Source organism: Colletotrichum tamarilloi (assembly GCF_030869305.1).
Source record: "Colletotrichum tamarilloi strain Tom-12 chromosome Unknown Scaffold_25.1, whole genome shotgun sequence".
NCBI lineage: Eukaryota > Fungi > Ascomycota > Sordariomycetes > Glomerellales > Glomerellaceae > Colletotrichum > Colletotrichum tamarilloi.
Genome location: NW_026849408.1, coordinates 321,577 through 348,001, shown reverse-complemented (window position 1 = coordinate 348,001; position 26,425 = coordinate 321,577). Strand labels below are relative to the sequence as shown.

At 54.2% G+C, this 26,425-nt stretch overlaps 9 protein-coding genes across 9 annotated transcripts; 6 read left to right on the top strand and 3 right to left on the bottom strand.

Annotated features, from left to right (window-relative positions):
- Positions 1 to 1,933: 1,933 nt before the first annotated feature.
- Positions 1,934 to 3,384, top strand: CTAM01_07823 (helix-loop-helix DNA-binding domain-containing protein; the record flags this gene model as incomplete). Its single annotated transcript, XM_060523844.1, has 2 exons — positions 1,934 to 2,638; positions 2,707 to 3,384. 2 exons carry the CDS (start codon positions 1,934 to 1,936, stop codon positions 3,382 to 3,384), a joined length of 1,383 nt encoding a protein of 460 aa, XP_060381591.1.
- A 1,243-nt stretch (positions 3,385 to 4,627) lies between these two features.
- CTAM01_07822 (uncharacterized protein) lies at positions 4,628 to 5,520 on the top strand (the record flags this gene model as incomplete). Its single annotated transcript, XM_060523843.1, has 2 exons — positions 4,628 to 5,151; positions 5,298 to 5,520. The coding sequence occupies 2 exons, from the start codon at positions 4,628 to 4,630 to the stop codon at positions 5,518 to 5,520; spliced, it is 747 nt and encodes a 248-aa protein (XP_060381590.1).
- Positions 5,521 to 6,408: 888 nt separating this feature from the next.
- On the top strand, positions 6,409 to 7,199 carry CTAM01_07821 (uncharacterized protein; the record flags this gene model as incomplete). The annotated part of the gene is made up of 2 exons (XM_060523842.1): positions 6,409 to 6,515; positions 6,578 to 7,199. 2 exons carry the CDS (start codon positions 6,409 to 6,411, stop codon positions 7,197 to 7,199), a joined length of 729 nt encoding a protein of 242 aa, XP_060381589.1.
- A 1,910-nt stretch (positions 7,200 to 9,109) lies between these two features.
- On the top strand, positions 9,110 to 14,974 carry CTAM01_07820 (uncharacterized protein; the record flags this gene model as incomplete). Its single annotated transcript, XM_060523841.1, has 8 exons — positions 9,110 to 9,787; positions 9,843 to 9,862; positions 9,929 to 10,411; positions 10,465 to 10,511; positions 10,562 to 12,620; positions 12,675 to 13,463; positions 13,530 to 13,777; positions 13,836 to 14,974. The coding sequence occupies 8 exons, from the start codon at positions 9,110 to 9,112 to the stop codon at positions 14,972 to 14,974; spliced, it is 5,463 nt and encodes a 1,820-aa protein (XP_060381588.1).
- A 637-nt stretch (positions 14,975 to 15,611) lies between these two features.
- On the bottom strand, positions 15,612 to 17,148 carry CTAM01_07819 (uncharacterized protein; the record flags this gene model as incomplete). The annotated part of the gene is made up of 2 exons (XM_060523840.1): positions 15,612 to 16,767; positions 16,835 to 17,148. The coding sequence occupies 2 exons, from the start codon at positions 17,146 to 17,148 to the stop codon at positions 15,612 to 15,614; spliced, it is 1,470 nt and encodes a 489-aa protein (XP_060381587.1).
- A 750-nt stretch (positions 17,149 to 17,898) lies between these two features.
- Positions 17,899 to 18,298, top strand: CTAM01_07818 (U6 snRNA-associated Sm-like protein LSm6; the record flags this gene model as incomplete). The annotated part of the gene is made up of 2 exons (XM_060523839.1): positions 17,899 to 18,010; positions 18,105 to 18,298. 2 exons carry the CDS (start codon positions 17,899 to 17,901, stop codon positions 18,296 to 18,298), a joined length of 306 nt encoding a protein of 101 aa, XP_060381586.1.
- Positions 18,299 to 18,534: 236 nt separating this feature from the next.
- On the bottom strand, positions 18,535 to 19,707 carry CTAM01_07817 (methyltransferase; the record flags this gene model as incomplete). Its single annotated transcript, XM_060523838.1, has 4 exons — positions 18,535 to 18,965; positions 19,074 to 19,159; positions 19,219 to 19,229; positions 19,357 to 19,707. 4 exons carry the CDS (start codon positions 19,705 to 19,707, stop codon positions 18,535 to 18,537), a joined length of 879 nt encoding a protein of 292 aa, XP_060381585.1.
- Positions 19,708 to 20,809: 1,102 nt separating this feature from the next.
- CTAM01_07816 (uncharacterized protein) lies at positions 20,810 to 21,903 on the bottom strand (the record flags this gene model as incomplete). Its single annotated transcript, XM_060523837.1, has 2 exons — positions 20,810 to 21,796; positions 21,853 to 21,903. The coding sequence occupies 2 exons, from the start codon at positions 21,901 to 21,903 to the stop codon at positions 20,810 to 20,812; spliced, it is 1,038 nt and encodes a 345-aa protein (XP_060381584.1).
- A 2,354-nt stretch (positions 21,904 to 24,257) lies between these two features.
- CTAM01_07815 (uncharacterized protein) lies at positions 24,258 to 25,280 on the top strand (the record flags this gene model as incomplete). The annotated part of the gene is made up of 3 exons (XM_060523836.1): positions 24,258 to 24,305; positions 24,466 to 24,578; positions 24,971 to 25,280. The coding sequence occupies 3 exons, from the start codon at positions 24,258 to 24,260 to the stop codon at positions 25,278 to 25,280; spliced, it is 471 nt and encodes a 156-aa protein (XP_060381583.1).
- Positions 25,281 to 26,425: the final 1,145 nt, after the last annotated feature.

Below are 26,425 nucleotides of genomic sequence, written 5' to 3'. Positions count from 1 at the left end.
AAATACTATAAAAAGATCTTATTACTTAAATTATTTTTTTAAATTAAAGGATTATTTAGTAATTTAATTATATAAAAGGATAAAGCGCTTATTTATAACTATTATTTTACTTATTATATATATAGCCTATTTAAAATTATAAAGCTTTTCTAACTAAGTAATTTACTTAACTTTAATCCTATCGAATTTTATTAGCTATAAATAAAAAAATAAATTATTAAAAAAGGAGTACTTAAGTCCTAAGTAAAAATAATACGTTATTAATAAAAGTACTAAAAAGTATTATTATTAAAATAAATCCGGAAATAAATAGAAAAGATACTTTATTATATTTAATAAATTATTATTTTAAAGGGTAATAATAAATATAAAAAAGGTCGTTAAGCTAGAAAATACTACTATATAACCCTAAACGACTACTAATTAACCTTAATTAACGCTTTTTTATTATAAAATTAATAATAATTATAATAGGTAGTAGTAGCCTAATTCTGCCGCTTATATACACCCTAGCTAGCCCCTTATCGACTCCCCTGCCTGTGGTAGGGGTTGGGCTTGGTAGCAATTGCTATAACTATTGGGACGCACCTCCGTACCGACCATCTCATTTGACCAGCCAGCTTCTCTACTGCGTCCACTGGGAGTGTGAGCTCGTGCGTCTTGGAGGGAGGGTTCTGATTCTCATCTGAAATCTGAAGGGGGAGTGTGTAAGAGTGAACCTTGCGTGCGGGCGCTCGGCTTGGCGCCGGGGGAGCAATTGCTCAGTTGCCATTCAGGAACACCATGTGCTCGAATCCGCCTCTCTGATTGGCTCGACGCCATTGAACCCTCGATGCCCTCTCCTGCCCGTTTCCTCGCCCAGGAGTCCATGTCCGCCCTCTTGATTGGACCATCTTCTTCTCTTTCTGCTCTTTGGTCTCTTTCCGTTCGTCTTATTCTTTTTTTTTTCTCTCCCCCAGGCTGTATGTATCTCTTGCGTCCACTTTGCGTTACTCTCCCGGCTTGTGTTTACGGGGGTTTTCCCTTTGGGAGACCCTTTCCTTTCTGGCCTGGGGGGATTGTCGCGTGCCCTCTGTCCTCCAAGCTAGTTCGTTGAGCAAAACCACCCCTCCTTCTCTTGCTTTACTTCCATCAGGGTTCTTGACACTATGCCGGGAGAAAGCACCACCCTTCCCGGCCATTATGAGGAAGAGGGGGGGCGTGGGTGGCTAGACGGCTGCTTAGAGGCTGACGGCTATCCGAGGCGAGCGAGTGCCTTGACAGATTGCCAGCTACGGATACACGGGTCCGGGGTTTGTAGTCAGATAGACAACAGGCAGGCGAGGCACGAGAGACAATAAGGACGAACAAGGCCAAGGATGGTGAAGAGAGAAAAGTGAGAGAGTCAGTCCAAGGTCGTGGTGGTCGTGCGCCGTATCTGTAGTTCATTACCTTTACTCTCTCTCTCTCTCTGCCTTCTTCCCCCCTCTACATCCTCCTACGAACCTTTTCTTCTTCCACGAGAAAGCCCCCCCAGCTACCTCTACTTTCGAAACTCGCGTGCCTCTTTCTCACTCTCGAGTCCCAGTTCGGGTCTGAACCTGTGCCAGCGAATCGGATTTGCATCCCTTCTGGTAGACACCTCGCATCAACCGGGGGCGCTTCTGCATCTGTCGCCAAGCCCAGAACAGCTCTGGTGCTGCTACACCGACCGTCGTCTTTTGCCCGCGGGCACAGCCTCAAAAACAGACGTCAACCGAATTTGTCCCTCAGCGGTAGAGCCTCGAGAATTTCCCTCAAACTTCGGCTTCCCGTTCTCAATCTAGCTCCTGTCCGGTTGGGGAATCTCTGTTCGTGTTAATCGCTCAGAGTCCGCTCATACCTTTCGTCGTCTTCCTCTCGTGTTGGCCGTCTCTCACTCACAACTCACACGCACAAACGCACATCACACACAATGCCGCGTCCAACATTATTACCCACGCCCGCGTCCTCCACGGACATAAAGGGCCAAGACGGCTCCAAGGACCTCGCCTCCCTCCAGCTATCCTTTGAACTGCCGCCGCCCGCAATCGTCCAGGACGCCTCGAGGGTCTCCCCAAAAGACACGAGAAGGACGTCGCCGGCCAACACCAACAGCTTTCAGCCCATTTCGCCTCCCCACGTCAACGCGAACAAGCCGTACCCGGTCCAGCCCAGCGAGACTGTGAAGTCTCGCCGGCGCTCCTCGGCTGCCCAAAAGACGGCGGCTGCTGCTTCCAACGAGAGCTTCGCGCTGCCGCCGCCGCCGACTAGGTCACGCAAGATTATCCAGATGAAGCCGCGCGCTCAACAGCAGAACGAGGCCGAGGCCGAGGCCGAGGCCAAGGCCAAGGATAAGGACGCCCCGTCGGCGGCTGCCGGTGCCAAGTCCGGAGCTGCGGGTCCAGGGAAGGCTGGCTCGGCGGCCGCGAATGGGTCGTCCTCATCCTCCGCTTCCACGGCGCAGGGCAAGAAGAAGGCGCCGTCAGCGACAAGCGCGGCGGGACGCAAGATTGCGAGGAAGACGGCGCACAGCTTGATTGAGCGGCGCCGGAGATCAAAAATGAATGAGGAGTTCGCCGTGCTCAAGGGCATGATTCCGGCTTGCACCGGGGAAATGCACAAGCTGGCAATCTTACAGGTTAGTTGGGGGAATCCACTCAAATTTCGTCCGTTGCCAGTTCGCTAATCAGCACGAAATGGGTCCAGGCATCAATCGAATACGTGAGGTACCTCGAAGACTGCGTCTCCAAGCTCAAAGCCCAACGCGACGCCTCCGAGGCCCGTTCACCCGCCGAGTCCGGCCTGCAAACGCCTTCCGGCGGGGGCAGCCGCGCCGAGCCGTGGGGCCAAATCCCGCAATTCGTGCCGCGATACCAAGAAGATCCGGACGATGTGGAGATGACCGACTCCGAGGCCCCGTCGCCCACTTTTCCGCCTACGCAGCAGCAACAGCAGCAGCTATATCCGCAACAACAGCAGCAACAACAACTTCCTCATACCCGCTCCCAACAGCCGTCCGTATCGCCCGCCCTCTTACCGCAGGACTCGAGGCACCGGCACGACTCCTACTCGTCCGTCTCGACGGACCACCCGCGCCATAATAGCTACAGCTACAGCACGTCGACGACGACGTCACCCGCGTTTGGGCCGCAGGCTTACGGCGGCGGGTACGGCAGCCTTTCGGCGCTGACGAGTCCCGCGCTGGCGCCGCAGCGGGATCGTGATCTGGACCACGAGGCGACGGCTGCATTGTTGATGCTGAATAGCGATCGAAGGGGCACGGTTGGGGAGGCGAGTGGCAGCGGTGCTGGTGCTGGTGGTATTGTGAATCCGACGAGAGGTGCTGGGCGGGGGATGTCGGTTCGGGATCTGCTCAGTACTTGAGGGAAACTCATTCATTATCGGACGAGAAAGGAAGATGGCGGGAAACGTGGTGCTGTTTTCGGTTTTCATCACTACATACCCGGGAGAAAGACCCTGGCGGAACCGACGCTTCGAGGTCAGACAAGCACGAGATTTGCGAAATGTGGTTTGGGGCCTTTCTATGCTGCGTTGTTTGAGAAGCCATCGCATGAATGCGGAGAAAACAAAACGGGACGGAGAGGTTCTAGAATCCTCAACAACATGGGAATCACAGTCAAAGCTCTACAGGGGGCTAAAATTCTCCATCTCCAATGCGATGAGAGGAAAGGCACGACTTTTTTTCCCCCCCCACAGTTGCAGAAATACAGTGACGGACACTTGGGATGGAGTTGCGGCGGTTTTAGGCGTGGCGTATAGGGAACGTCACTGCATTGAAAACGGATGAATATATATCTAGAAGGGATTAATAGAACAACTGGTCGGATAACCAACCTCAGTTTCCGCATCTATGAATGATCCTCCCCGCGTTTTGACGGGTTTGACGGGGGTTCTGACAAACATACGATAGGGGTCGTTGATCGGTGAAGAAGCGTTTGACCCTCTCTTTCAGTTATCCCAGTAAGGATGGGTTGAAAATCCCGCTGGCATTACATCCCGGTTCGTTTCTTTAACGGAACGTAGAAAAGAATGTGAGGACAGTCTGGACTCTGGAGAAGGGATCATGGATGAGATTGTTCCAGGGGTCGCTTTTACGAGTTTCAGGGTCTGGCGGCATCGTACGAGATGCTCACCCGTCCTTCTCCACAATCGACCCATCACGTGACGGTGCTTCAGTGTTGGAGGAGGCCCGTGTAAGTCGAGTTTGGTCCATTTGTGACAGTCTTTTTGGTGTTTTCGGCCGTGAATGTGGTAGATTGGTGGGTTTGTTGAAACGAGGGTTCAGGGAATATGGTCTTTTGGTGTTCTGTTGGGCGTGGCGAGGGTTTCATGGGGTACCTTGGCTTGGTTTATGAGAAGAACTGGACAGGTATATAATATGCATATTGCCTGAGTGATCGCCTCCGTTAACTACCAAATATTGATTCACGACTTACTTCTTCTCCGACAGAGCCTTTTTGGCATTCGATTTCGATACTCGGTCGTGACCAGGTCATCAGAGGAGAGATAAGAGTCATCCAGCACCGCAAGTGCCAAAGATTCAGACGAATCAAGTCCCACGACGTCTCTTACTCGAATCATCCAAAACCAACTCAAAAGACACAAGATGGCTCCGAGAAGCATCATGACAACCTACCCCCACGCCCACAACCGGCGCTACGCCTCGCCCCCAATAAGCCCATCTACCTACAACCCCGACGCAAACGACATCCTCGCCGAGCTGGGCCTGCGCGCCGACGACTCGGCCTCGAGCGCGGGCGACTCCAGCACGGGGTTCTCGACCGTCGACTCGGGCGTCAGCGTGAATGGGGGCGGGAGTGAGGGTACGGGTACGGGTAGCGGGGCCGGAGGCCGGAGGAGGAGGCGGAGAAACCGGAACCGGAATGGGAACGGTAACAACAACAATGGCAACAGCAACGATCGGTCTGCGTTCAATGGCAGCGGTGGAAGTATCAACATTGATAACAAGAATGGCAACGGCGGGAACTTGAATAGGCAGACGACGGTGGTGATCCCCCGGCAAGGCGGGGACCGGGATAAGAAGCCTGTGAGGTTGCAAATTGGGCTGAATCTGGATGTCGATCTGGAGCTCAAAGCCAAGTTGAAGGGAGATATTTGCTTGTCTCTGGTGTAAGTTCCACCTCTACCGATTCTTCTTCCCCTCCCCATCTCTTTCCTAGTCTCACACGGTCTCGACCTCTCCTTTTCCCCTTATTTTTTTTCGTTCACTTTTGAAACTGACGGAAAACTAACCAGACGCGATTGAACACAAAAAGAGTAGAGAGGAAATTCTCCAAACGAGAATCGATGCGGGTGAAACCCAACTGGAAGGGCGAAGTCGACGTCAAAGAAATGTTCCACATGCGCCTCGGCAAGTTCAGCTTCAGACAGCGGTGGATCGACCGCGAGGTCAGCGAGAGTCTGACGGTGGCGATTGGGGCCTCGCTTGTGTTGGGCGGGTTCGTGGCTGGGTTTGCGGCGTCGAGATGGCTGTGCTGAATCCTATCTTCAACGTCGTCATCTTACAGACACGGGAGGGAGGTTTTATGGGTTCCTAAAAGGACAGGAGACTTTTATTGTGTATATTTAGAGAGAGACTGTGTGTACGTTGGATATTGGAGCATTATGAGGCGTTATGGAGAGGATACCGGGCTTCGTTTGCGGAACACAAGAAGCTGAAAAACAGGAAGCTCGGAGGGAAGGTTGTGGATGGAATTGCGCTTGCAAACATGGTATTCTCGAAATACACCCAAGTCGGTTGGGATGAAAAAGTACTAGCCACAAGGGACCTTTTTGCCCTTCCATCCGGCCGGAAACGTGGAAAGTTGGGTGTTGTGGACCCGGCCTTCCGTTGCAGTGTCATGAAACTTCATGCGGGAGGTGATGGCGTGTTTTCCATGAGATGTGTCTGTGCGGCGTTTGTGAGGAGATACCCTTCCAACAACTCCCCCTGGCAAGTATGTTCGCCCAGTTGATGGGCACCTGTGTAGAGTTGTCAGAAGCTCGTCTCGTGGTCTTCTCTCGAATCTAACTTAGACCTCGCCGGCCACACCGAGACTCACCGGTGACCCAGCAGGCTGGGATATCTCGGTAAGCGTGCCGCTAGCGTCAACTTTGGCGTCAATGCTTTCTGCAGCAAGTCTCCACGCAAGCTCTAGCTAATTACCCAATCGGGCATATCAGACAAGGGTCCTCCACTATGTACATCTTCAATGCCCCAGCGCCCTTTTTGCGACTATTTTTTTTTTCATCCCAACTTTTAGTCCCACGTTGCGCCCTCACGCCATTCTTACGTCTTGTCCACATTGTACCATTCAGCACACGACACGCCAAGGGCCAGGTGTTTTTGATAGGACAAATTTCAGCACGAGGCTTCGGGCGGGAGCAATGTCGGCCATTCTGGAGTCCATCAAGAGGTTTTTCCTCGGCTTAGCGCGTGGAGCTGGAGATTTCTACAGGTCCATCGTCAACTGGCTCAAGATGGCATACTCACCGTGAGCTACCTACGATTAACGAAAAAATCCTGGCTTAAATTTGCTGATGATTCCTGTGAAAGAAATCCATACTATCGTGGCAACATCATCACCGGAACCGCCGTCGGCGGCCGGGCCCCCTTTGAAGGCAACCTGCGCATGGTGATAGCGCAAGTCTTCCAACCGTCCGACTGGACCGTCCTGGAAGTCGCCGTCCTGCGGCCCTCCGGCACGCCGTTCAAGGCCGTGCTCAAGCTCTTTGACCGCCGTTTCTCGCCGTGCATCCAACGGGCGCGGCAACGCCGGGGACTCGGCGCGTGGACGCCAGAGTTTGAGGAGGAATTTGTCGACTATGTCCGCCGGGGCGCCGCTAACGAGTACCTCTGGGGATCCGATAGCGACGAGGAGGACGACGACGATTTCAAGAGAGACGAGGCGGATGAGGAGGCCGGAGGCGAGGGGGAGAAGAAGCCCGTCAACTTGCTCGAGGAGGAGGTGATCCGCCAGTCTCAGTGTGATGGGATTGCTAATGCGCGGTTGAATCGGTTGCAATCCCGCATGGGCGTGGAGAAGGGTATCAGATTGCCCAAGGCACATTGCACGGTGCAAATACCAGTAGGAGGAGACGTGGACAATCGTCTGCTGGAGGTTTCTGGGATCTTAATGGAGTATGTGCCTGGGTTTAGCTGTGACGATACGGAATGATGACAGCGCTCGAGGATGATGGAAGTATATGGTCGGGAACATGTAAGAGTACTTGGTTTGGAGAGGGCGGCAGCGATCACTTCGGCATAAGGTCAACGGAGTACTTCGGAATTTCGGTTAAGCGGAGGGAGTCTGATAATTGTAATGAAGAGCATTCTCACACAAGTACCCGGTAAAGGGAGTACATCAGCTCCCTTCTTGCTGCAACGCAAGATCGTTACCTTGAATTTATGTGCCGATGGCTGACTCTGTCGACTCTGTTCGCTCTATCCCTTCGAGACGAAGACAAACGAGTGATAGTTTAGCCTTCGCGCGTGTGTTGCTCCACGCTGCAATAGCGAGAAAGCTTTGCCACCGAGTCGTGGTAGTATAGGTAGTGCGTGGTTGAGAATACCGGGTTTCAAAACCCCATCCAGACCTATGAGAATTGCAGTGGCTGGTTGTCTGGAAAAAATAGTAATTAAGAGTCGTTGGCTCGGCGATTCGAATATCAAGTGAGTGTGTACGATGGCTGACTTCGCGGAGCAATCTCATGACGAAACACCGGAGCTTACGTTTTCTAAGACCGAGCCCGCGTAGTCGATGATTTCTTCTGTTTGAATAATCTATGTTGGCCCGGGCTGTTTGAATCCCATACAGGATATTGGTTTGGCATGCGGCAGGTGGCATGAGAAATTGGAATGTTCGAAGTACCTCTGCGTATCTTGGCTCTGGCACTTATGATCGAAATCACGACTTTGAATCTAGTGATATGACCCAGACAGATTTGAGGATAGATGAAAGTCCTGTAGCAAGTTCGTTTTCTAAGATGAAGAAACCACGTAGCAAGGTCCAGGCCATGGTTCTGCCTGGCAGGACAGTGACAAAGATCAGATGACCCGAAGCTATTCCCAACCACCGGTGACTGACATGCTGGTAAGTCCAGACAACATCTCATTTTGCTAAATTCATCTCATCAAGATACTCGAGATCTGCAAATGATCCAGGCTGCAGCCGGCCTCGGATGTCATTCATGAGGTTGGAATCGACTCAATTGAGTTTTGTGTCAAGGATGGGGAGTGCACCAGGCAGGCAACAGCGGGCAGTGGCGGTCCACGGCGGGAAGAAAATAGTGGGTCCATACGGCGGTCACTGGACTTCGTGTCAAAGACCTCGCCGCGAATTAGGCAACATACCCCCCTGCATGCCCCGAAGCGTGTCAGAGCTCTCTCTTTTCGTCCCTTGGAGCGCGTATCCTGCCTAAACTACGTGACAGCTTCATGCGGCACAGGTTTTTTTTTTTTTATGCCTGTACCCATACGTGATTCTCGTTTCGCCATGGAACTTTGGCCCTCCACCCATTGGATGTAATTTCGTCTATGTAGGCAAGTCTCGTGGTTGGTAAAGGTACCACTTCGCAGCAGCCCTGGTACCGAGCTGAGCTGCTGGTTTGATGACAGGACGCATCCGTAATAGCGCTAGGCTTATGTACCTCTACGGTAGACAAGACACGAAAAAGGTACCTTGCATCTGACATGGTTTTGCCTGGGACGATCTAAAATCCTCATCCCCTCCTTTTTACGAGACCAAACGGTCAAGAAGGAATGCGCCAAACGGCGCCCTCCAGATTATAAGATAGCTTCAGTTCCTCATCTTCTTCTCAAACGCATCTCTTGTGAACTTCCATCCTCATGACTTCTTCTCTCCTTTTTCCATTGTCTGTCAATTGATCCTCTCAGCCTCATCTGACAAGCTTACATCGTTGATCATCTACCCCCGCCCACGGATCTATTGTGCTTGAATCCCTCTTGCTCAAGCCGGGTTACACGCCTCGACTCCTGGCACTGCTCACGACACGACCAAAAGAGTCACTCCATAAAAGCAATCCCCTCCCAGACTCAATCAAATATCAATCCCAATACTTTTCCACAATGTCACTCCCAGAGCTCCAGCAGTTGCCAGTTCCCCACGGGGACCTGGTCAACTACATCCACGACCATCCAGAGAAGAAGATGGTCGAGATCCTAGAGCCCTACCGCAAGTACGAGGCCCAGCTGCGCTCCGTCTTTGCCCAGGACCGCAAGAATCCCGCCCTCGACGATCCGCACATCAACCTCGTGCCCCTCTTTACAAAGGACACCAAGAACATTAGGACGCGCGCCCGCTTCCTCGCCGCCGAGACGCAGGAAGAAAAGGACCGCTACATCATGGCCCTCCCGGACGACAAGCGCCGTGCTAATGGCTCGCCCGCTGTCGTCTCCGGCCTCAAGGATTTCCAAAAGAACTTTAACGTCTTTTCCGAGTCTTCTCTTGTCGATATGAACTGGGACAACGTCGTTGCTGCCGGTTCGTCAGTCATCAACACCCTTCTCCCTGTTCCGCCAGAGTTCAACACGACCAAGCGCAAGCTTCGAGAGTACTACCACGAGAAGTTCTGTCCGGCGTCTGATGTGGATCTTTTCTTGTACGGCCTTACCCATGAAGAGGCCATCGAGAAGATCAAGGAGATTGAGGCCTCTGTTCGGGATGCAATCTTGACAGAGGTCACGGTAGTCCGTACCAAGTACGCTATCACTATTGCTTCTCAGTACCCTACTCGTCATATTCAGGTAAGGACCGCCACAATTTCGTGCTATTAGTCACCAGCACTAACCGCCATTCCAGATCGTATTGCGTGTGTACAAGTAGGTAGACCGGCAGATGTGTCTGATTCCAAGTGACTATCAAGCACGAGGCTAATCTTGAAACAGGTCTGTTGGTGAAATTCTCACCGGCTTCGATATCGATGCAGCCGGCGGTGCGTACGATGGAAAGCAGGTTTGGGTGACTCCTAGAGCCTTGGGAAGTTTCATCACTCAGGTCAACCACATCGACCTCACCCGCAGGAGTCCTTCCTACGAGAACCGACTTTCAAAGTACAGCCACCGCAATTTTGAGGTCTACTGGCCAGAGCTTGATCGCAGCCGCGTCGATCCTACCATCTTTGAGCGCAGCTTCCAGAGGACTCTGGGTCTCGCGCGTCTTCTCGTCCTTGAACGACTTCCCACGCAGTCGGTTCGAGATACATATCTCAACAAACGACGAGAGGAGAGAGGCAGACCGACGACGAACCGTTTCAACCCTCATCATCTGCATGGCAACATCAAGGACAACTTCGAGGACGAGGTTGCCGACTGGGTTGACGAGAATGATGTGTCCAACTACCATACCTTCACGGTGCCATATGGTCACGGGTATGTTCTAGCTTCTCCATCGCCTGATGAATTTAGAGTCTGACATCAGGCAGGTTCCACGCGAAGAAGATTGAAAAGCTCTGCTATACAAGGGATCTCTGTAAGTCACAGCACGATTTGATTCTAAGCGGTCTACTAACAAGCATGTAGTGCTCAACGCCGAATGGAACCAACCCGAAGAGAGAGAGGTGTATCTTCACCGCCACCCCGCCTTCTTTGGACGTGTCAAGGATGTTATCGAAGACTGTTGCGGCGGCTGCCCAAAGGCCGTGACACCGGAAGAGGTCGAAGTCGCTGAGAAAGAGGCGGAGATTTACATCTCAGGCAAGGTTAGCTTCTTGATTGACGATCCTGGTCGGCAGCAGATCGGCTCTTTCAACCCCCTAACGGAAAATGACTGGACCGACATGGCCTATGTTGGAAACACGGCTCGTCTCTGCCAGAGTATAGTTGACGGTGACGTCGAGGAAGTCCGAGATTGGCTGTCCCGAGAAGGCGCCGATCCGAACAAGCGCGACTACACGGGACGCACGCCTCTCCATCTCGCCGTCATCAGCTCCACGCCCGAGGTCGTCCGTTGTCTGGTCGAGTCTGGCTCGCGCCTAACTGCTCGCCTTGCTGACGGCAGAACGGCTCTTCATCTTGCGGCCGAGCGCGGCAACGCTGACATGATTAGGATCCTCATGGACAAGAGCATTACCAACGAAGAGGAGGAGGAACAGAAGGCCGATCGCCGTCGCAAAGCAATCCAGACTCGACTTCAAGACCAACCAGATCCAAAGACGTCTCAAGCGCAGGACGACGAAAATATGGATGCTGAAACGGACGGCGATTCTGAAGATGATGATGACATTGAGATGGTGGACGCGGGCAACACTGAGGCAGATGCAACATCTATGGCGACCGGGTCTTTCGTCAATGTCAAGGACGAGAATGAAAAGAGCAAGGAAGACCTGGTCCTGGAAGACGACTCGACTGACGAGCCCGATTTCTTCAAGACTGACGTCTTGGCTTGGGATCTGCCCTGCTCGCCTCTGCACCTTGCCATTTCCGAAGGACACGAAGATGCCGTTAGGCTTCTCTGTGACTATGGCAGCGACGCTATTCTCCCCGTCAAGTTCCTCAACTCTGACAAGCAACCCACCGCGGCTATTTTGACGCTCTCCCTCGCCCTTTCTCTACCCATTGAGAAGGCCAAGTCGATGGCTCTTCTCCTGATGAAACTCGGCGCCACCTCGTCTCAGGCAGACATGAACGGATGCACAGCGTTCCACCGCTACGTTAAGAACGGCAACCAGGAGATGATTGACACCCTATGGGAGAACGACAAGGTTGGACTCAAGACAGCGCTCAATCACATGGTCTTCGCCGCCAGCTACTGGAACCCGGTGGCCATCGCGCCGATTCACACAGCCATCGAGAACGGCGACTCCGTCTTTGTGCTCAAGTTGCTTGAGGCCGGCGCCAACCCGCAAATCGACTTTGACGTTTGGCTGAAGGCTGCAAAGTTCTCCAAGTCGAACAACCGACTTGGTTCGTATGAGGACAACAAGAAGCAGTTCAACCAACATACAGATCAGCCGTTGATCGTAGCAATCAAGAACTGCACCGATCCGGATATTGCTCTGAACCTCATCGAGAAGGGTGCGGACCCCAATATAATGACGACCAACTCGTACCGCGCCATCGAAAACGATTACCAGCGCGCGTACAACAAGGGAGAGACGGCTCTCGACCTCGTGCAGCAGCAGCTCAAGAAGCTTCGCGACTTCAAGAGCGACAAGTTCACACAGGTTATGCCCCATCTGTCCGCCGGAATGGACGAGTTCCTTGCGAGATACCCAGAAGATACCTACCAGCACTGGCAGATTTCTGAGAACATCTACTGGCGCAGGGTCAACTACAAGAGAGGGGTGGAGAGCTACGAGAAGGCGAAGAAGGACTTTGAGGAGCTCAAGGGCGTCCCGGAGAAGATCGAGGCCATCAAGGAGGTCATTACCTCGCTTGAGAAGCTGGAGAAGGCCATCATCGTCAAGGGCGGAAAGACCTTTGCGGAAATTCATCCCGACATCAAGTTTCCGGATAACAACCCCACGTCGCACAACAGACCTTGGGAGTCTCAGAAGAAGTTCTACAACTACAGCTACGTTTTCTCATTCCGTAACGTTACTGATGTCACGGAAGTCCGGAAGGCTGCATACCTGGAGCTGTAAGTGCAAGACATTATTTGTTGTTCGGTATTTATTTACTAACGTCTGCTTAGATTTGAGGCTGCTTGGGCTGGCGATCTGGAGAAGATCAAGTCACTCACACTCCAAGCCTGGGGCAAGGATCAGGCGGAGCCTCCTCTCAAGATGGCAGTGAACGACAGCAAGGACAACACCCCTTTCTCGCTAGCCTACCTCCGCGGCCACCACGACGTGGCCCACGCGATTCTCGAGATCGTCATGGCCCAGTATGCACCGGAAGATCGAGACGCAATGCGGTACAAGCTGGACACAGGCGGTCCCGAGGACGAAGACGACGAGGACTACGAGAGCGATGCAGCGTCCAACGACGACCCCAAGATCATCTCAGAGATTGTCGACAAGAAGTTCACCATTGAGAACATTGGTCAGGTGTCGATGCAGGTCAAATCCACGACCAAGCCGCTCGACTTTCTGGGCCAAAAGACGCACACCTTCAAGCCCGTGGAGGGCAAGGCGCGCAGCTGCAAGAATTCGAGCCAGACGCTCTTCCAGTTCGTCCTGCAGCACGACGACCTTGCGGGGCTCAAGACTCTTCTGGATATGGCCAGCCACTTTGCGAGCCAGAAGCTCGTCAGCGGGGCCGGCGTGGCTCAGGATGAGGAAGATGGCAGGACTGGCCGTTTCGAGTTCCCTGAGGGCGACTTTCTCTGGGCCGTTAAGCACGGCAAGACGGCGGCTCTCGCGGAGATTATCAGCCGCACCGGTGCCGGCATTCCACTCGATGATTTGGTAAAGAAGAGCGGCGTCGAGATGAAACGCAAGTCCAAGTATTACCTGGGTCTGTCAGTCTATGGCAGGAAGAGGTAAGGAGAAACTCACAAACGCACATTCGCCCCCGCGTATCATCAGCCTGCTAACCCCTAGAACAGAAAGGACTGGGCTACGGCCGGGAGGAACATGGTGGTCCGCTCCACCGGCGTCAGGACGCCGCCTCTGCTCCACGCCGCCATGGCTGGCAACATTGATGCCGTCGAGTGGTTCCTCGGCGACGCACCTCATCGTCACTACGTAGACTTTGGAAAGTCCAAGGCAGCCCGCGAGGATTCAAGACTGAAGCATCTCAGCCAAGCACCGGGCGGCTTCGACCGTGCCATCTCCAAGTGGCTAGGCATTCAGAGTGAGTTTACCCTTTTTCACATACCCCTTTCCTAATGTCACTAACACGGAAAATCCAGATGAACTGGTAATCCACTGCGCCGTCATGGGACCTCCAACAGAGGCCACAAACCAAGTCATCAAATACCTAGCCCAAGCCTGCCCGGCCTCCCTCGACTACAAGTCCACCCTCGGCGACACCCCCCTCTGGCTCGCCTTCCACTTTGGCCGCCTCGACTTCGCCCGCACCCTCATCGCAGCCGGCGCGAATCAAATGGCCCGCAACAACGCCGGCGACAACATCCTCCACGCCGCCCTCCAGGGGATGCCCCGCGCCTGCCGCCTCGGGCCCGTCCTCGACCTCGTCGACGCCGGGATCCGCCCGCACCTCGCCCAGCAGCGCAACAACCTGTCCGAGAACAACGGCACGACGCCGCTCCACGCCTGGATCACGGCCGTGTGCAACTCGCGCCGGACGACGTACCACTACAACCCGGTCGCGAGCAAGAACTACGCGGACAACGCCCAGATCCTCGCCGTTCTCGCCCGCCTCATCGAGTTCTCCTCGAGCGGCGGCAATGCCGAGCTCGAGATGCTCAACGGCGCGGGCGATACGCCCCTCCACACCGTCGTCATGGCCCACGACGCCGTCCTCGCAAAGGCCTTGCTGAGTTACAGACCGAAGCTCCTCTACCGCGAGAACGCAGTCGGCCGCACCCCCGCCGAAATCGCGCGCGAGAACGTCACGGGCGAGAAATTCCTCGCGCCGAGCCCAATTACGCTGTTCCAGAGTAACCAAGACCCTTCGACCATTGTCAGCCGGCCCGTCGAGTCCTTTGTCAAGAAGGACGATGATGAAGAGGAGGTCAAGGATGCGGACGGCAATGGCAACTCCCCCGCCCGCCTCACCGACAAACAAAAGACGTGGCGCGCCGTCCGCGCCGTGCAGGAACAAAACCCGGACAAGCGGCGCCTCGTCTCCCTCAACGAGGCCAACGACGTCGCGAAGCGGCTGGGCGAAAAGTACAACGCCAGCCGGTACTTTAGCATCACGGCGCGGCAGGACGAGTACGAGGACCCGGAGGATGCGGCGGCGGGCAACAGGGACGAGAAGAGTGATTTCGCGGCCCAGACGAGAAACGCCAGCGCCGGGCAGATGTGGAGTTTCTCCCAGGACGAGAGCAAGGAGAAATGCCCCGGCTGCGGCGAGAAGCATTGAATGGCTGAGACGTGTCCTGGGTTTCTGTGGGAGGTGATGGATTCGGAGGGGAAAGTGATGGGTGAGGAGAATTGGGTTGCAGAGATCTTTGATGATTTGAGGTTTTTGGTGTGGTGGTTTTGGAGTCATATTCTCGATGTTGTACGAGATGGTTTTGTCTGTCGGAAACACGGAGGAAGGGCATGGCTTTGATGAGTAATGATAAATCAACAGAATGACATAACGACATGGCTGATGATCTAATTTTCCATGTGCAGTGCTCGATGGCTTGATAAAGATGAGTTGGCAATGTAAGTGAGGCACAGTTTCTCCGTAAGGGGGTGGGGGGGTAGGTTCAAAATAGGGGCACCTCGGTCCCGTTCCAATACAGATGAACGAACTCAATATCAAGAGGTTCAAGAAGCTTTTTCAACTTTCCATGCTAACGCTACCTCCCGTGAAAAAAAAAAACCGCTAAAAACTCCCCGGGTATCTTGAATTACATCCCTCCTCAAGGGCCTCATCTTTGCCCCCTTTTCCCCAGATATCCAGACTCGAGCCACTGCCATTCCGGGCCGTGACACTTTGTTTCAACGAGAAAAAAAGGCTGAGGCTGACATCCTCATCTGATCTCGGCCGACGTGTAAATCGTGAGACCTCATCTTATGTAGACCTCAATCGTTTCCATGTCGCCGATGTCAGCCTCCTCGACAGTCGTCTCCTCTCCGAGCTCGTCACCGTCAAACATGAGCGTGATGGGCGCGTCCTCAGCCAACCCACGCATTTTCCGGAACAACTCCATAAGCGTTCCGATGGTGGTCGACGGCCTCACCGAAGTCTTGAGCGGCTCGTCCGTCTTGGTCTTGAGGAGAACCTTGATCTTCTGCTCCACCTCTGGCTCGATGGCATCCGCGCCATCGCCCTGCTCGCCACCTTCGTCGTCAGAGTAGTCTCCGAGGTCGTGTCTCCTCCTCCGCGCCTCTTGCTTCTCGTGCTCTTCCCACAACTCGCGCGTCCACATCTGCAGATGCACGTTTGTCCAGTCGTCGTCTTTGAAGCCCTCGGATAAATCTGCTCCACCGTCGCCACCACCGCCGCCGCCGCCGTTCTTGCGGAACGTAGCCTCCAGGTCGAGACTATGCAGTGTCGTGGTGTCATACAGCTCATGACCGCGCCATGTGAGGAATGCACTTTCCACTTCCGAGCGAGGAATCTCAATGAGTTCCAGCTGGACTTCGATCCACTTCATACGAATCACCTTGAGCGGCTTGGCAAGCGTGAAGCGGAATTGCCGATCCCTGGTGCCTGGTATATCAGAGGTGACGAAAACGTTGACGAGCTGGTTCTCGTCCTGCTCGAGAGCCTTTTTACGCTCCATGGCGCGTCGGACGTATTCCTCAAATTCATCATCTTCCTCTCCTTCCGGTGCCGCTGCCGCTCCTGCGACAGATGACTTTTTGTCTTCGTCCATTCCTTCTACAAAGGGGTCGTCCGAGTCAATCATGAGAGGCGACACCTCGGGCTCCGAAGTCTGTCTCCGGCGGTGCGTCTTGCGGACGGGCGACGCTTCGTAGATATCGTCGCTGGCCACATCGTCGACGTCGTCGAGGTCTTCGTCGCTATCTTCGATCGCGATGACGGGCTTGTGGGGTATCACCTCCTGCTTCCGAGGCGTCCGCGAGGCGGCGGCGCGGGTCAAGCGCTTCGAAGGTGTTTCTGTGCCTTCGCGGCGTTTGTAAGGCGACTGCTTTGTTCTCGATTGCGGGGATTCGTCGCTGGTTCGCGAGCGTTTGGATGGCGGCGTGCCGGGTTCCCTAACAGGTGAAAATTGGTGTCAGAAGACAGCCATGGTGGTAGTGCGAATATGTGTTGGGAGCGTACCTTGTTTCCCCTTCAACGTCGGTCTTGCCAGGCTCCTCGCTCGCTCTCGGCGCAGGCTCCGTCTCGCGCTCTGGCGATCGCGCTTGTGTGCTCTTCTCTCGTTCCGCCTGCTTCCGTTTCATACGCCGCTCCTGTTCGGCGACTGCGACGGGGAAGAACTCGGCGGAGCGCTTGAACAGACTGAGTCCATCGTCGTCGTCGTCTTCTTCTTCTTCGTTGTCGTTCTTCTGCGTCGCGGGCTTCGGGTCGGACTTTTGTCGCAAAGCGGTGGGCTTGAAGGGAAGGCGCCTCTTGGGTTTAGCTGCGTCTGCCATGGCTCACAAGTGGACGTTTCTTCTAAATACACTGAGCGGCGGGGCAAATTTTGAGTCGGAATTCGTTTTGCGATCCGGTGCAATTTACAGGGTCCAAGGCGCAGGAATTTGGATGATGTGAATTCTGTACCGACTTTATGTGGCCGTTGTGGTTCTTTTGTAAGTGAACTTTCTGTAACCGAGAAAAGGTCAGGCCATGCAGAGTAGGCGCCAGAGGCTGGGCCCAAAGGAGAAGGCGGCAGGTAGAAACATCACGAACAATGCGACAGAAGAAGGGGAGAGAGGGACGACGAGGCGTCCTGCCTCGCGCACCACCACCAAATATTTGGGTTGGGATTTGGGGGGGCCGCCGTTGTTTCCGTGGTGAGAGCAAAAAGATTGATTCGGCTGGTCCCACCTTACCAGGGCCACAGGGGAGGACCTGGAGGGGGATGGAGTTCGCCTTCGCACGCTGCTCAGCTTGGAGTGTGCGCTGCTCGGGTAGCCCTACAGTGCGAGCTGACCCTGAGAAAAGCTAACGCCAGGTGCGATCCAGGTAACCCAGGTACACAGGCCTTCGATGCTCTAACAGGGGGCAGCCGTCAACACCATCACTGCCAGCTGCCAGCAATTCTGCCAACATCATCACCAGTTTGACGTCCCACAGCCTCAACCACCACCCACCGTCACGTCAACCCGCCACGGAGCAACCTACATCCCGAAGCCCTCTCCAATAACTCATATCCATCTCACAACATCCAGACAACGACAATGGAGAACGGAAACATCAGCCAGGGCGAGGGCAAGGACCCCTCCAGCTTCCTCAGCGATATCATCGGCAACCCCGTCACCGTGAAGCTCAATTCAGGCGTCGTCTACAAGGGTGAGTGCCTCAGCCGTCATTACCAAAAATGAGATGAGCCCAGGCTCTATTCTTGATGTGGTGAGAAGTCTCTGACCATACATGTTCATTATAGGTGAGCTTCAGTCCGTTGATGGCTACATGAACATCGCCCTGGAGAAGACGGAGGAGTACGTCAACGGCACCAAGAGGCGGTCATACGGCGACGCATTTGTGAGAGGAAACAACGGTGATTCTTACTCCATCCCAATTTTCAATTCATTCCAACTGACAGATAGTGCAGTCATGTACATTTCGGCAGACTCTTAGGAGGCGCGGATGAAGATGTCAACAAGGGATCGGTTACTGGACTCTATCCACTAGCGAAGAGGTCTATGAACGAGTCTAGAGTGCTCGGGAGGCGTCCTTCATGAGATCTACCAACGCAGAAGAAAATATACCCTCAATTCTACCATATGGCCGAACGTTCTCTGCACCCTTTCGCCTTCGTCTGACCAGAACAGCAAAAGCACCCCCCACTTACGATGCAGACCATCTCACCACGGCTACAACCTCGAAGTCCACGCAAAATACGTAACCCCATGCAACGCAACCTCCCCCTTCTCATTCCTCTCCACGCTCTCCCCGCCTAGAATAGCATCAAACTCGGCCTTAAACGCCGCGGCCCGCGCCCCCTCGAGCACCGCGACCTGGCTCAGCGTCCGCAGCCGGTTCCACACCGCCTCGGGCGTCAGCCAGACCGTGAATGGCACTTTTTCCTCGCCCACGGGCACGCTGAAGAGGGGCATCTTGCGCCCGCCCTCGAGGACGACGTCCTTGACGGCGCGCAGCGGGTTGGCGTCGAGCTGGCTGTCAAAGACGTCCTTCCAGACGAAGTCGCGGAAGCGCGGCTGGCCGTCACCGCCAAGGGTGAAGACGAGCTCGTTGAGGGACTGTTCCCAGGGCGTGCTTGCTTTCCAGTGTTTTGGCTTGTTGTCTGTGATCGCGTGGGATTTCATTAGCATTCCTTTCTTTCTTGTTGTGCGTCCTCGCGTAACATGGAGTATGTGTCTCCTGAGGATTGAGAACGAGCGGGAAGACTTACAATCTTCAATATTCCAGATGAAACCAAGCACGGCAGTCGGCTTCAGGACGCGATGAATCTCCTTTAGTGACTCTGTCGTTGCGAACCTATGCTTTATCATGAGCTTCTGTCCACAATCCTGAGTCCAGATGATGGATCGTCTTACCAGTGAAATGCCTGTGTAGATAGAACACAAGTCAGCCATCAATCCCCAAACACAAGCACAAGCTCTTCCATCTCATTCCTCGCACCCCAAAACAAAACCCCCCCCATCAACTTCCAAGAAAGAAGCATCAAAACTCACCTGCGCAACAACAGCACCATCCCCCCACTCCTCCCCGAGCGGCAACCTCGCCGCGAACCCATCCTTCACCTCGACGCCCCTCAGCCCCTTCTTCTCCAGCTCCGCCCTCATCCCCTCGTGCGGCTCCACGGCCACGACCTCGAACCCCTCGTGCCGCGCCGCCAGCACCTCGGTCATCTTCCCCGTGCCCGCGGCCAGGTCCAGGATCTTGGCGTGCGGCACGTCGGCGAGGCGGAGGTGCTCTAGGAACTTTTGGGTCGCGGCGGCGGGGTAGGAGGGGCGGTAGGCGTCGTAGGTTGCAGCGTCTGCGAAGCCTTTTGAGGCGCCTTGGTGGAGGGATGTTGGGGACATTGTGGTGGTTGTTGTTGTTGTGTTTTCTTCTTTTTTCTAATTCTTCCTTTTTTGGGGTCCGTGATTTGCTGAAGTTGGGGATTCGTGAGGTGCTGTGTTTGACGTTCGAGGTTGAGTTGAGTTGGTGATGACCTGTCTGTCTATACAAGTATGCTGAAAACCGTGATGTGATTATGCTGCGGATGAAGATGTCTCAAAACGCCCGTGTCGAGTTGCTTGGATCTGAGAGCCCGTTCCTTTAGTAGGATCCTGTATTCGCAAGGAGCTAAACCCAAGATGCAATTGCGCGATATTCCCCAAAAACGGACTTCACAATGAGGATAGAGTGTGTGAAAGCAAGCGTAGAAGAGGGGGATTGATCGCGGTTATTCCTTTGGCCGCCGATACGGATCGTCTCCCCTTCTCCATTCATCACGCACGTCATGTCAATTATGTGGGGGCACGGGGCTGAGGAGGATTGCTTCCATGGGGGTTGGACGAGGGGAGGTCGAACGAGCGGGGTCCCATTTGCGTCGCCATAACCGGCGCCGGTGCCGACGTGCGCGGAGCCACGCCGAAGTCCGGAGCGCAGAGTTGCGAGCCGAGCGGCGCTATCAAAGTAATTGCATTACACCAAATCGATCCCTTGGCCATCGGTCTCAATCGATACATACTGCCTCATTGCAGGTAATTGGCCAAGTGTTATGATAATTGTTTTTCTTTCTTGTGATTGTGCTTATTCTATGGATGGAACGCTGTCCTTTTAATGATAGTCTGCCCCAATCTCTCGTATTTGAGAGCGGGGGTCGACGAGAGACCTTGCTGCGCAAGAGGTGCCCACCGTCTAATGTGTTCCCGACGATGAATTCTTTTTTACATGCCTGAAACGCCTTTCCCCTCGTATGCCATCTCCTTCGTGAAGGAGAGGCCACGGAACCTAGTATCCACCCCCCGCTGTCCCTATTCGACAGATTGCCCTTTGTTATTCATACAGTTGCTACGATATTACTCTCCAAGCTTGTGAGAAGATTCGCGAAAGAAAGAAAGAAGCCAAAAAACTCGCTTTACCATCCGATGCTGATGTACCGTCAATCAACCACACTACCCAAGTCTAAAAGAGGACTTAGTTGTGATTATTGCTGCTACTGCTGCCGCTGCTCCCGCTGCTACCATCGCTGGCGTAGCGCTGGCTGGTGATATACTCAACATTCGCAAACTTAAAGTGATGAGCTCCCTGCTGCTGCTGCTGGGAAGGAAGCAACGCCTGGTCGGCACCAGGGGTAGTAACAGGCGTAGCAAACGGATCAGTGAAATCCCCGCCGGGCGAGCCCTGCGGCACGGTAGAGTACGTTCCCTTGCCGTTCTTGGGCAGCTGCAAGCTGCCGCTGAAAGAGCGGACACCGCCGCCCGTCGTCGGTTGCTGGGCGGGACCGCCGGTGACGTTGCGAACCTTGTTGAGCTGGCGGTTGACGACGGGTGAGGCTCGGATGGGTACTCGGACGTCGATGCCGTTGTAGTTCTCGCTGCTGATGCCAGCGTTGCCGCGATCGATGGGGCTGACAGGGCTACTGGCCTCATCCGAGGACTCGGAATGGGCGACGTTTCCGCGAGGCTGGTAAGTGCTATAGGAGGGTGCGGTTGGCGGATTCGGGTTGCCCTCAAGCTGGCTCAGCGCGTCGGCACGGCTCGCAACGGCGTTTCCGGAGAATGACTTGGGGCGATATGTCTGAGGACCAACCGTAACACCGTTGCCGCCGCGAGACGAAGGCGGAGAGCCAAAGGGGTCTGAGGAGTTTGTTGAGGCGGGTGAGATGGGACCCATAGAGACGTACTTGCCCTTACCCTTGGCGGAATTGGGAGGGGAGTCGGTGGCAGGGGTGGCGGGGCGAGAAATCCAGATGCCGTCGACCTCGATGCCGGACTGAATGGCGCGGACGCCAAAGGGGATTTCGGATTGCTTTCGTGGGGGCGGCAGGCCGGTTGATTCCATCTCTGAGGCATGTGCCCTCTTTTCCGCGTCAATGATTTCGAGCTTGGCCATGTATCGGTTTGACCACCATAGCTTCACAAAGCCTATAATGAAGACGACGCCGATGGCACAAGCCAGTACCTATGGGACAAGTGTGTTAGTCATGAAGCATAAGATGTACTGATATGTAGACTTACAAAGGTCATCTGCTGCCACAACTCCCAGTCAACAAATACTCGCTTGCCCATTGTGATTCGTGTCGAATGAAGTTGATGTGTATGGCGTTGTGTGGTGGTGAGAGGGAGGGTTGCTCAAGGTCTGAGGAGGAAGGTGAGGAAGGTGCGTGGTATCAGATGTGAAAATGTCGACCAAAGTGAATAGAGATGGAGCACAGCTCTCTTCTTGAAGTGAGGAAGGATACGTGAAGGCAGGGGTCCCTCTTGCGACCGAAGTCGGTTCTGGCCTCGAAGGTGTGACGTTCCTAAACTGCTGCAATCGGACTGGTTCACAATGTCTTATTCGAATGCGGCGAAGAGCGTTGTCCGTGGCGATAGACCGAGAACAAGCTCGGAGACTGTGATTTTTGATAATGGGCGAGGCGCTGTAGCTTCTTAATCGGGTAAGAAGAAGAGATCGCTATGGTAATATTGGTACAGAGTGTTGATGTTGTTTGAGTCGTTTAGTTAAGGGTTGGAGATGATGTCAAAAACCGAGGTAAGGTACAAGACAAGGCAAGAAGCCACCGTTATCGAGTATCAGTTACACAGGATAGGAATAGAAGGTGACCTCGTATTAGAGGGGCACTGGTGAATATAAAGGGACTTCAAGGGGTCCTGGGCGGTGAAGGATGGAAACAAAAAACCTGGAGGAGATGCGTGATCTTGGTTCTCAATGGTCAGACGGAAGCCGGCAGGTTATGTATGAAACAGGGAACACGGATACCAACAGCAAACAACACAACACACACATCCACCTTTCTCACCAGCCATATTACCTACCTGTCCGCCATGGACGAGCTCGTTAGATGGGGTCGGCCTGGACTCTCGAGCAGTACTGAACTAGGACTAGACTGAAGGGTGACCGAAGCCAGGATCCGTCTCGGGCAGAGTGTGTCAGTGGCTGAGTTGCCTCTCTCTCTCAGTGTCCATCGTCCAAGTGGAGATGGGAGGAGACATCGTGGTGTATGCTCGACGAGTGCGCCGGCTGAGGACGTGCGTTGGAGTGAAGGGCGAGTGCTGCCACGTCCGGTCGAGAAGTCCTTTCCAAAAGGGGATTTGGAAGTCGGGTGTGGTAGTAATTGGGTCGTTGGTGTTTTCTGAGCACCGCTACCGTATAGTCGTAGTCTCGTACTCATGCCCGCTGCAGGGCATGGGTCTGGGTTATCCCTGCTCGACCCCATCGAGGATCCCATCTCGCGGATCGAGACAAGCTGCTAGACCTGTTTGCGTTTGGGTCAATGGCGCTTTGGGACGACTTCACCTCGCAGTCAACCGTCTTGCTATGTGCCGCCGCCATGTCAAAATCCCTAGGAATTGGGCCGGGCGTTACTGGAATGTTCAACCCTCTCTGTCTACAGAATCAAAGTGCGAAAGCGTACCTTGTAAGTAGAAACGCCACAAAAGAAAGAGAGTTGTGGGGGGGATGAGCGGGCAGAACCAACATGTTGCTACGACGGAAGTGGTCTCAGATAGCCGTTTGCGGAATGCAAGGTACGGCGCGGGCTGATCTAGTTTCGCCCACTTGGCGCCGAAAGAAGGGCGGAAGAGCAAGCCACACCTGATTTCCAGACTGAGATGGGGAACCTTGGCCAGTCGTTGCCTCTCATCTATAGTGAGTTCTTGAGTATATTCAATCCCATCGCCGCATGTTATCTCCATGTTTTCGTTTGCAGAAAGCCACTTTCGTCCACGTTCTCGAGCTGTCGAGTCTGGACCACCGTCACATGACCCGGCATGCCGTGCAATCCACGATAGACGTGAACAGGCAGCCGAGAGGCGAGTAAGATGTTTTGTAGAATTCCGCACTCTCCCCATGGTCTCGAAGCTTCCGCGGAGTCACGCTTGCTGTGCTGCTGCACTCTAGTGGTTTAGTCATATCGCCATCTAAGTGGTCGACTTCGCCATAGGCCAGATGTGGACAGAGCGGGAGACGAGTCGGACGTAGGAACCAGGTAGACGCAGGAACCAGACAGGCTCAACGCGATGCATAGCCCCAAGGGCTTTCCATGGCCGCTTCGGTCGCGCTGCCCCTGGAGATCCCACATTCGTGCTGATCTCTCTCGTCCTGCAACCTGCAGCGTGCGGGCGAAGTGTGTGCTTTACATAGCATTGCATCGTGAGTGGGGCCCCGCGGCATCGAGGCTCGACCTGAAAACGACCATTGGCCTTGGCGAGCCACGGGAACCGTGTCATCCAGTGCTACGCCAGCGGCGAGAGGTCGAACAAGTCGTTTGAGCTTTCCTCTCTCCTTATGACAGCAGCCGTTGACCGTCTCGCTCCGAGTCGTCCGATATTGCTCGGACGCACGCTCAAGGGTCGATCATTTCATGTCCTGCTTTTCTTAGGTACACGGGCACGCATGGCGTCGGCCTAGCGCTCACGCCATGAGATCCAAAAGCGCAGGCTGGGGAGAACAGACGTCGTCCCATCAGGTACCGCGATGAAATTCTTATTTTCCGAGCCTGAGAAACCCCAAAGGTGGGTTGAGCAGGCGTTTGATGTCAATGCGGCTGTTAGGCGCGGGTCTGTTTCGTCCTTCCCACGGACAATCGAGATTATGTGCGTCTCAGCGTCCACCACATCCTTTGGCAGATCACACCAGAGGTCTTTGATGATGAAAAGCCTCTCTGGGCATTTCCCGTATGTGCTGTCAGCAACGTGGTTATCGCCTCATCATCACATTTGACAGATCGCAGTGAAAGCAGGTCCGGTATCGATAGATCTGAGAAGTGTAGGAGTTCTCATTGATCTTGGCCTTCAGGCTTCAATGGAATCCCGATCAGGGCCGCCTGTTGAAGACCAGCATGTCCGTGCCAGAAGCTCGAATTTCGAATCTCGATAATCTGATCAGTGTTCCGTGTTCAAGCCAGACATACCTACTACATTCATGGTTTTGACAGGGTCATTCCGTGATGGCATCGGCACATTCGCAGTGAGCCCCCACTATCGCCGAGTATACAACACTCTGATCAACCCAATGCTTGCTGTTTTCCCCTTGACGGCGACCTGGTCACTTCTTTGTCTGCAGGCGCGCCATTTTTGCTTGGATTGAGGTACAAAATCATTAGGCGACACGGACAACGATGGTCCTTCTCAGATCCTGTGCCGATGACGACTATGTCGCCGATGATGGCGAGGATTGTAGATCGATTTTTACGACGAACAAAGGACTGAAAAGCCGCGTCGGTTATGGCGAAAGACGATCTCTTCAGAAGCCCGACGTTGCGAGCCGAACCCAGGTCAAGGTTGGCGGATACTCTGGCAATCATCTCGAGACAAAGGGACATCTCGACGCAGGCGCGGTTGATCGGTCCCCTTCCGGTAGACTGCTTATTCGATGCATAGAAGAGCGATCAGCTGATGATAGCGACAGTAGCAAGTGCAGCAAGGTTTTCTCGCTCGGCTAAAGACTAAGATGGCATCAGCTGGTCAACCGCCGAAGCATACGAGAAGCATAGCCAAAGTCCGTCGAAGTCAACATAGCACCGTGACAGGGCCGGTGTTAGGCATCGCCGATGCCTAGACTTGTGGTGTCAACAGTCTGTCTCGATGGTGGGTGGTTGCGTGGGTGCCAGTCTGTCTGTAGCGTGCCCGCTCCGTCGGATCTGGGCGTCTACATTCCCAGCTGCCTGTCGGACCGCAGCCACTTTGGGTAGCCGAAGTCACGATAACCCAATCCGGTGCCATGCTGAACCACCACGATGTGAACGGCCCTCAAGCTCCTCGTTGCACGTTGGGCAATTGCAATTTGTGTCGCTTTTGCCCCGGGTCATGGTGTACAGGCACTGGTTGACTGGCCAGGCCGATTGCGCATCTTCACAGGAGGAAGGATCAAGCCGGCCAAGCCATAGCCGGCGAGGGCGTCCGGGAAGGCGACTTTCAACGAAACTTGTGCAAGACAACCTACGATGAGGAGGCGTCTTGGTGCGAGTGAATCCCGCATGCAGAAAACTTTCAATGAGCTAAAGGTCGAAGTAGGTCGCAGCCTGGTTCCAGACCACCAGGCATCTTGACCACCAGGCATCTTGTCGTTTAAAAGAGGCTGTCAACCTCGTGGGATGCCGAGTGCCAGACAACTGGCTTAGAGCGAAGATTATGGATTCTCAAGATGGTTGAGGACGCAGATTTTGACGCCGCTAAGTCCGACATTCATATGAGTGGTGAGTATGGCGTGTAGGGCTATCGGTCATGAATCGGGAGGGCGAGTCGAAGTCGCAACGCTCTATGACTGTTCTCCTATCACGTCTGCGGATATCCCTTTCCCAACTGATAGATAGGACCCTCATGATTCATCAGCTTTGATGGAAGCGTGCGGTGGAGTATCGCGCCGGCCACGGCGATGACCGACTCCCGTTCTCCGCCCGGCAGGTCAATGATCCGCTGAGGGGAAAGGTGGGTTGAGTAGAGCGTCATATAGAGAGCGGATAGGCGCAGTCAACTCACGTTCCGATGCGGTCAATCAGGAACAATTGGACGGACATGATGCAGGTCCGCAGAAGGGCGACAGAAAGAGGAAGCGCGGCACGGAGATCAAAGGGCAGTCTTGTTGCGC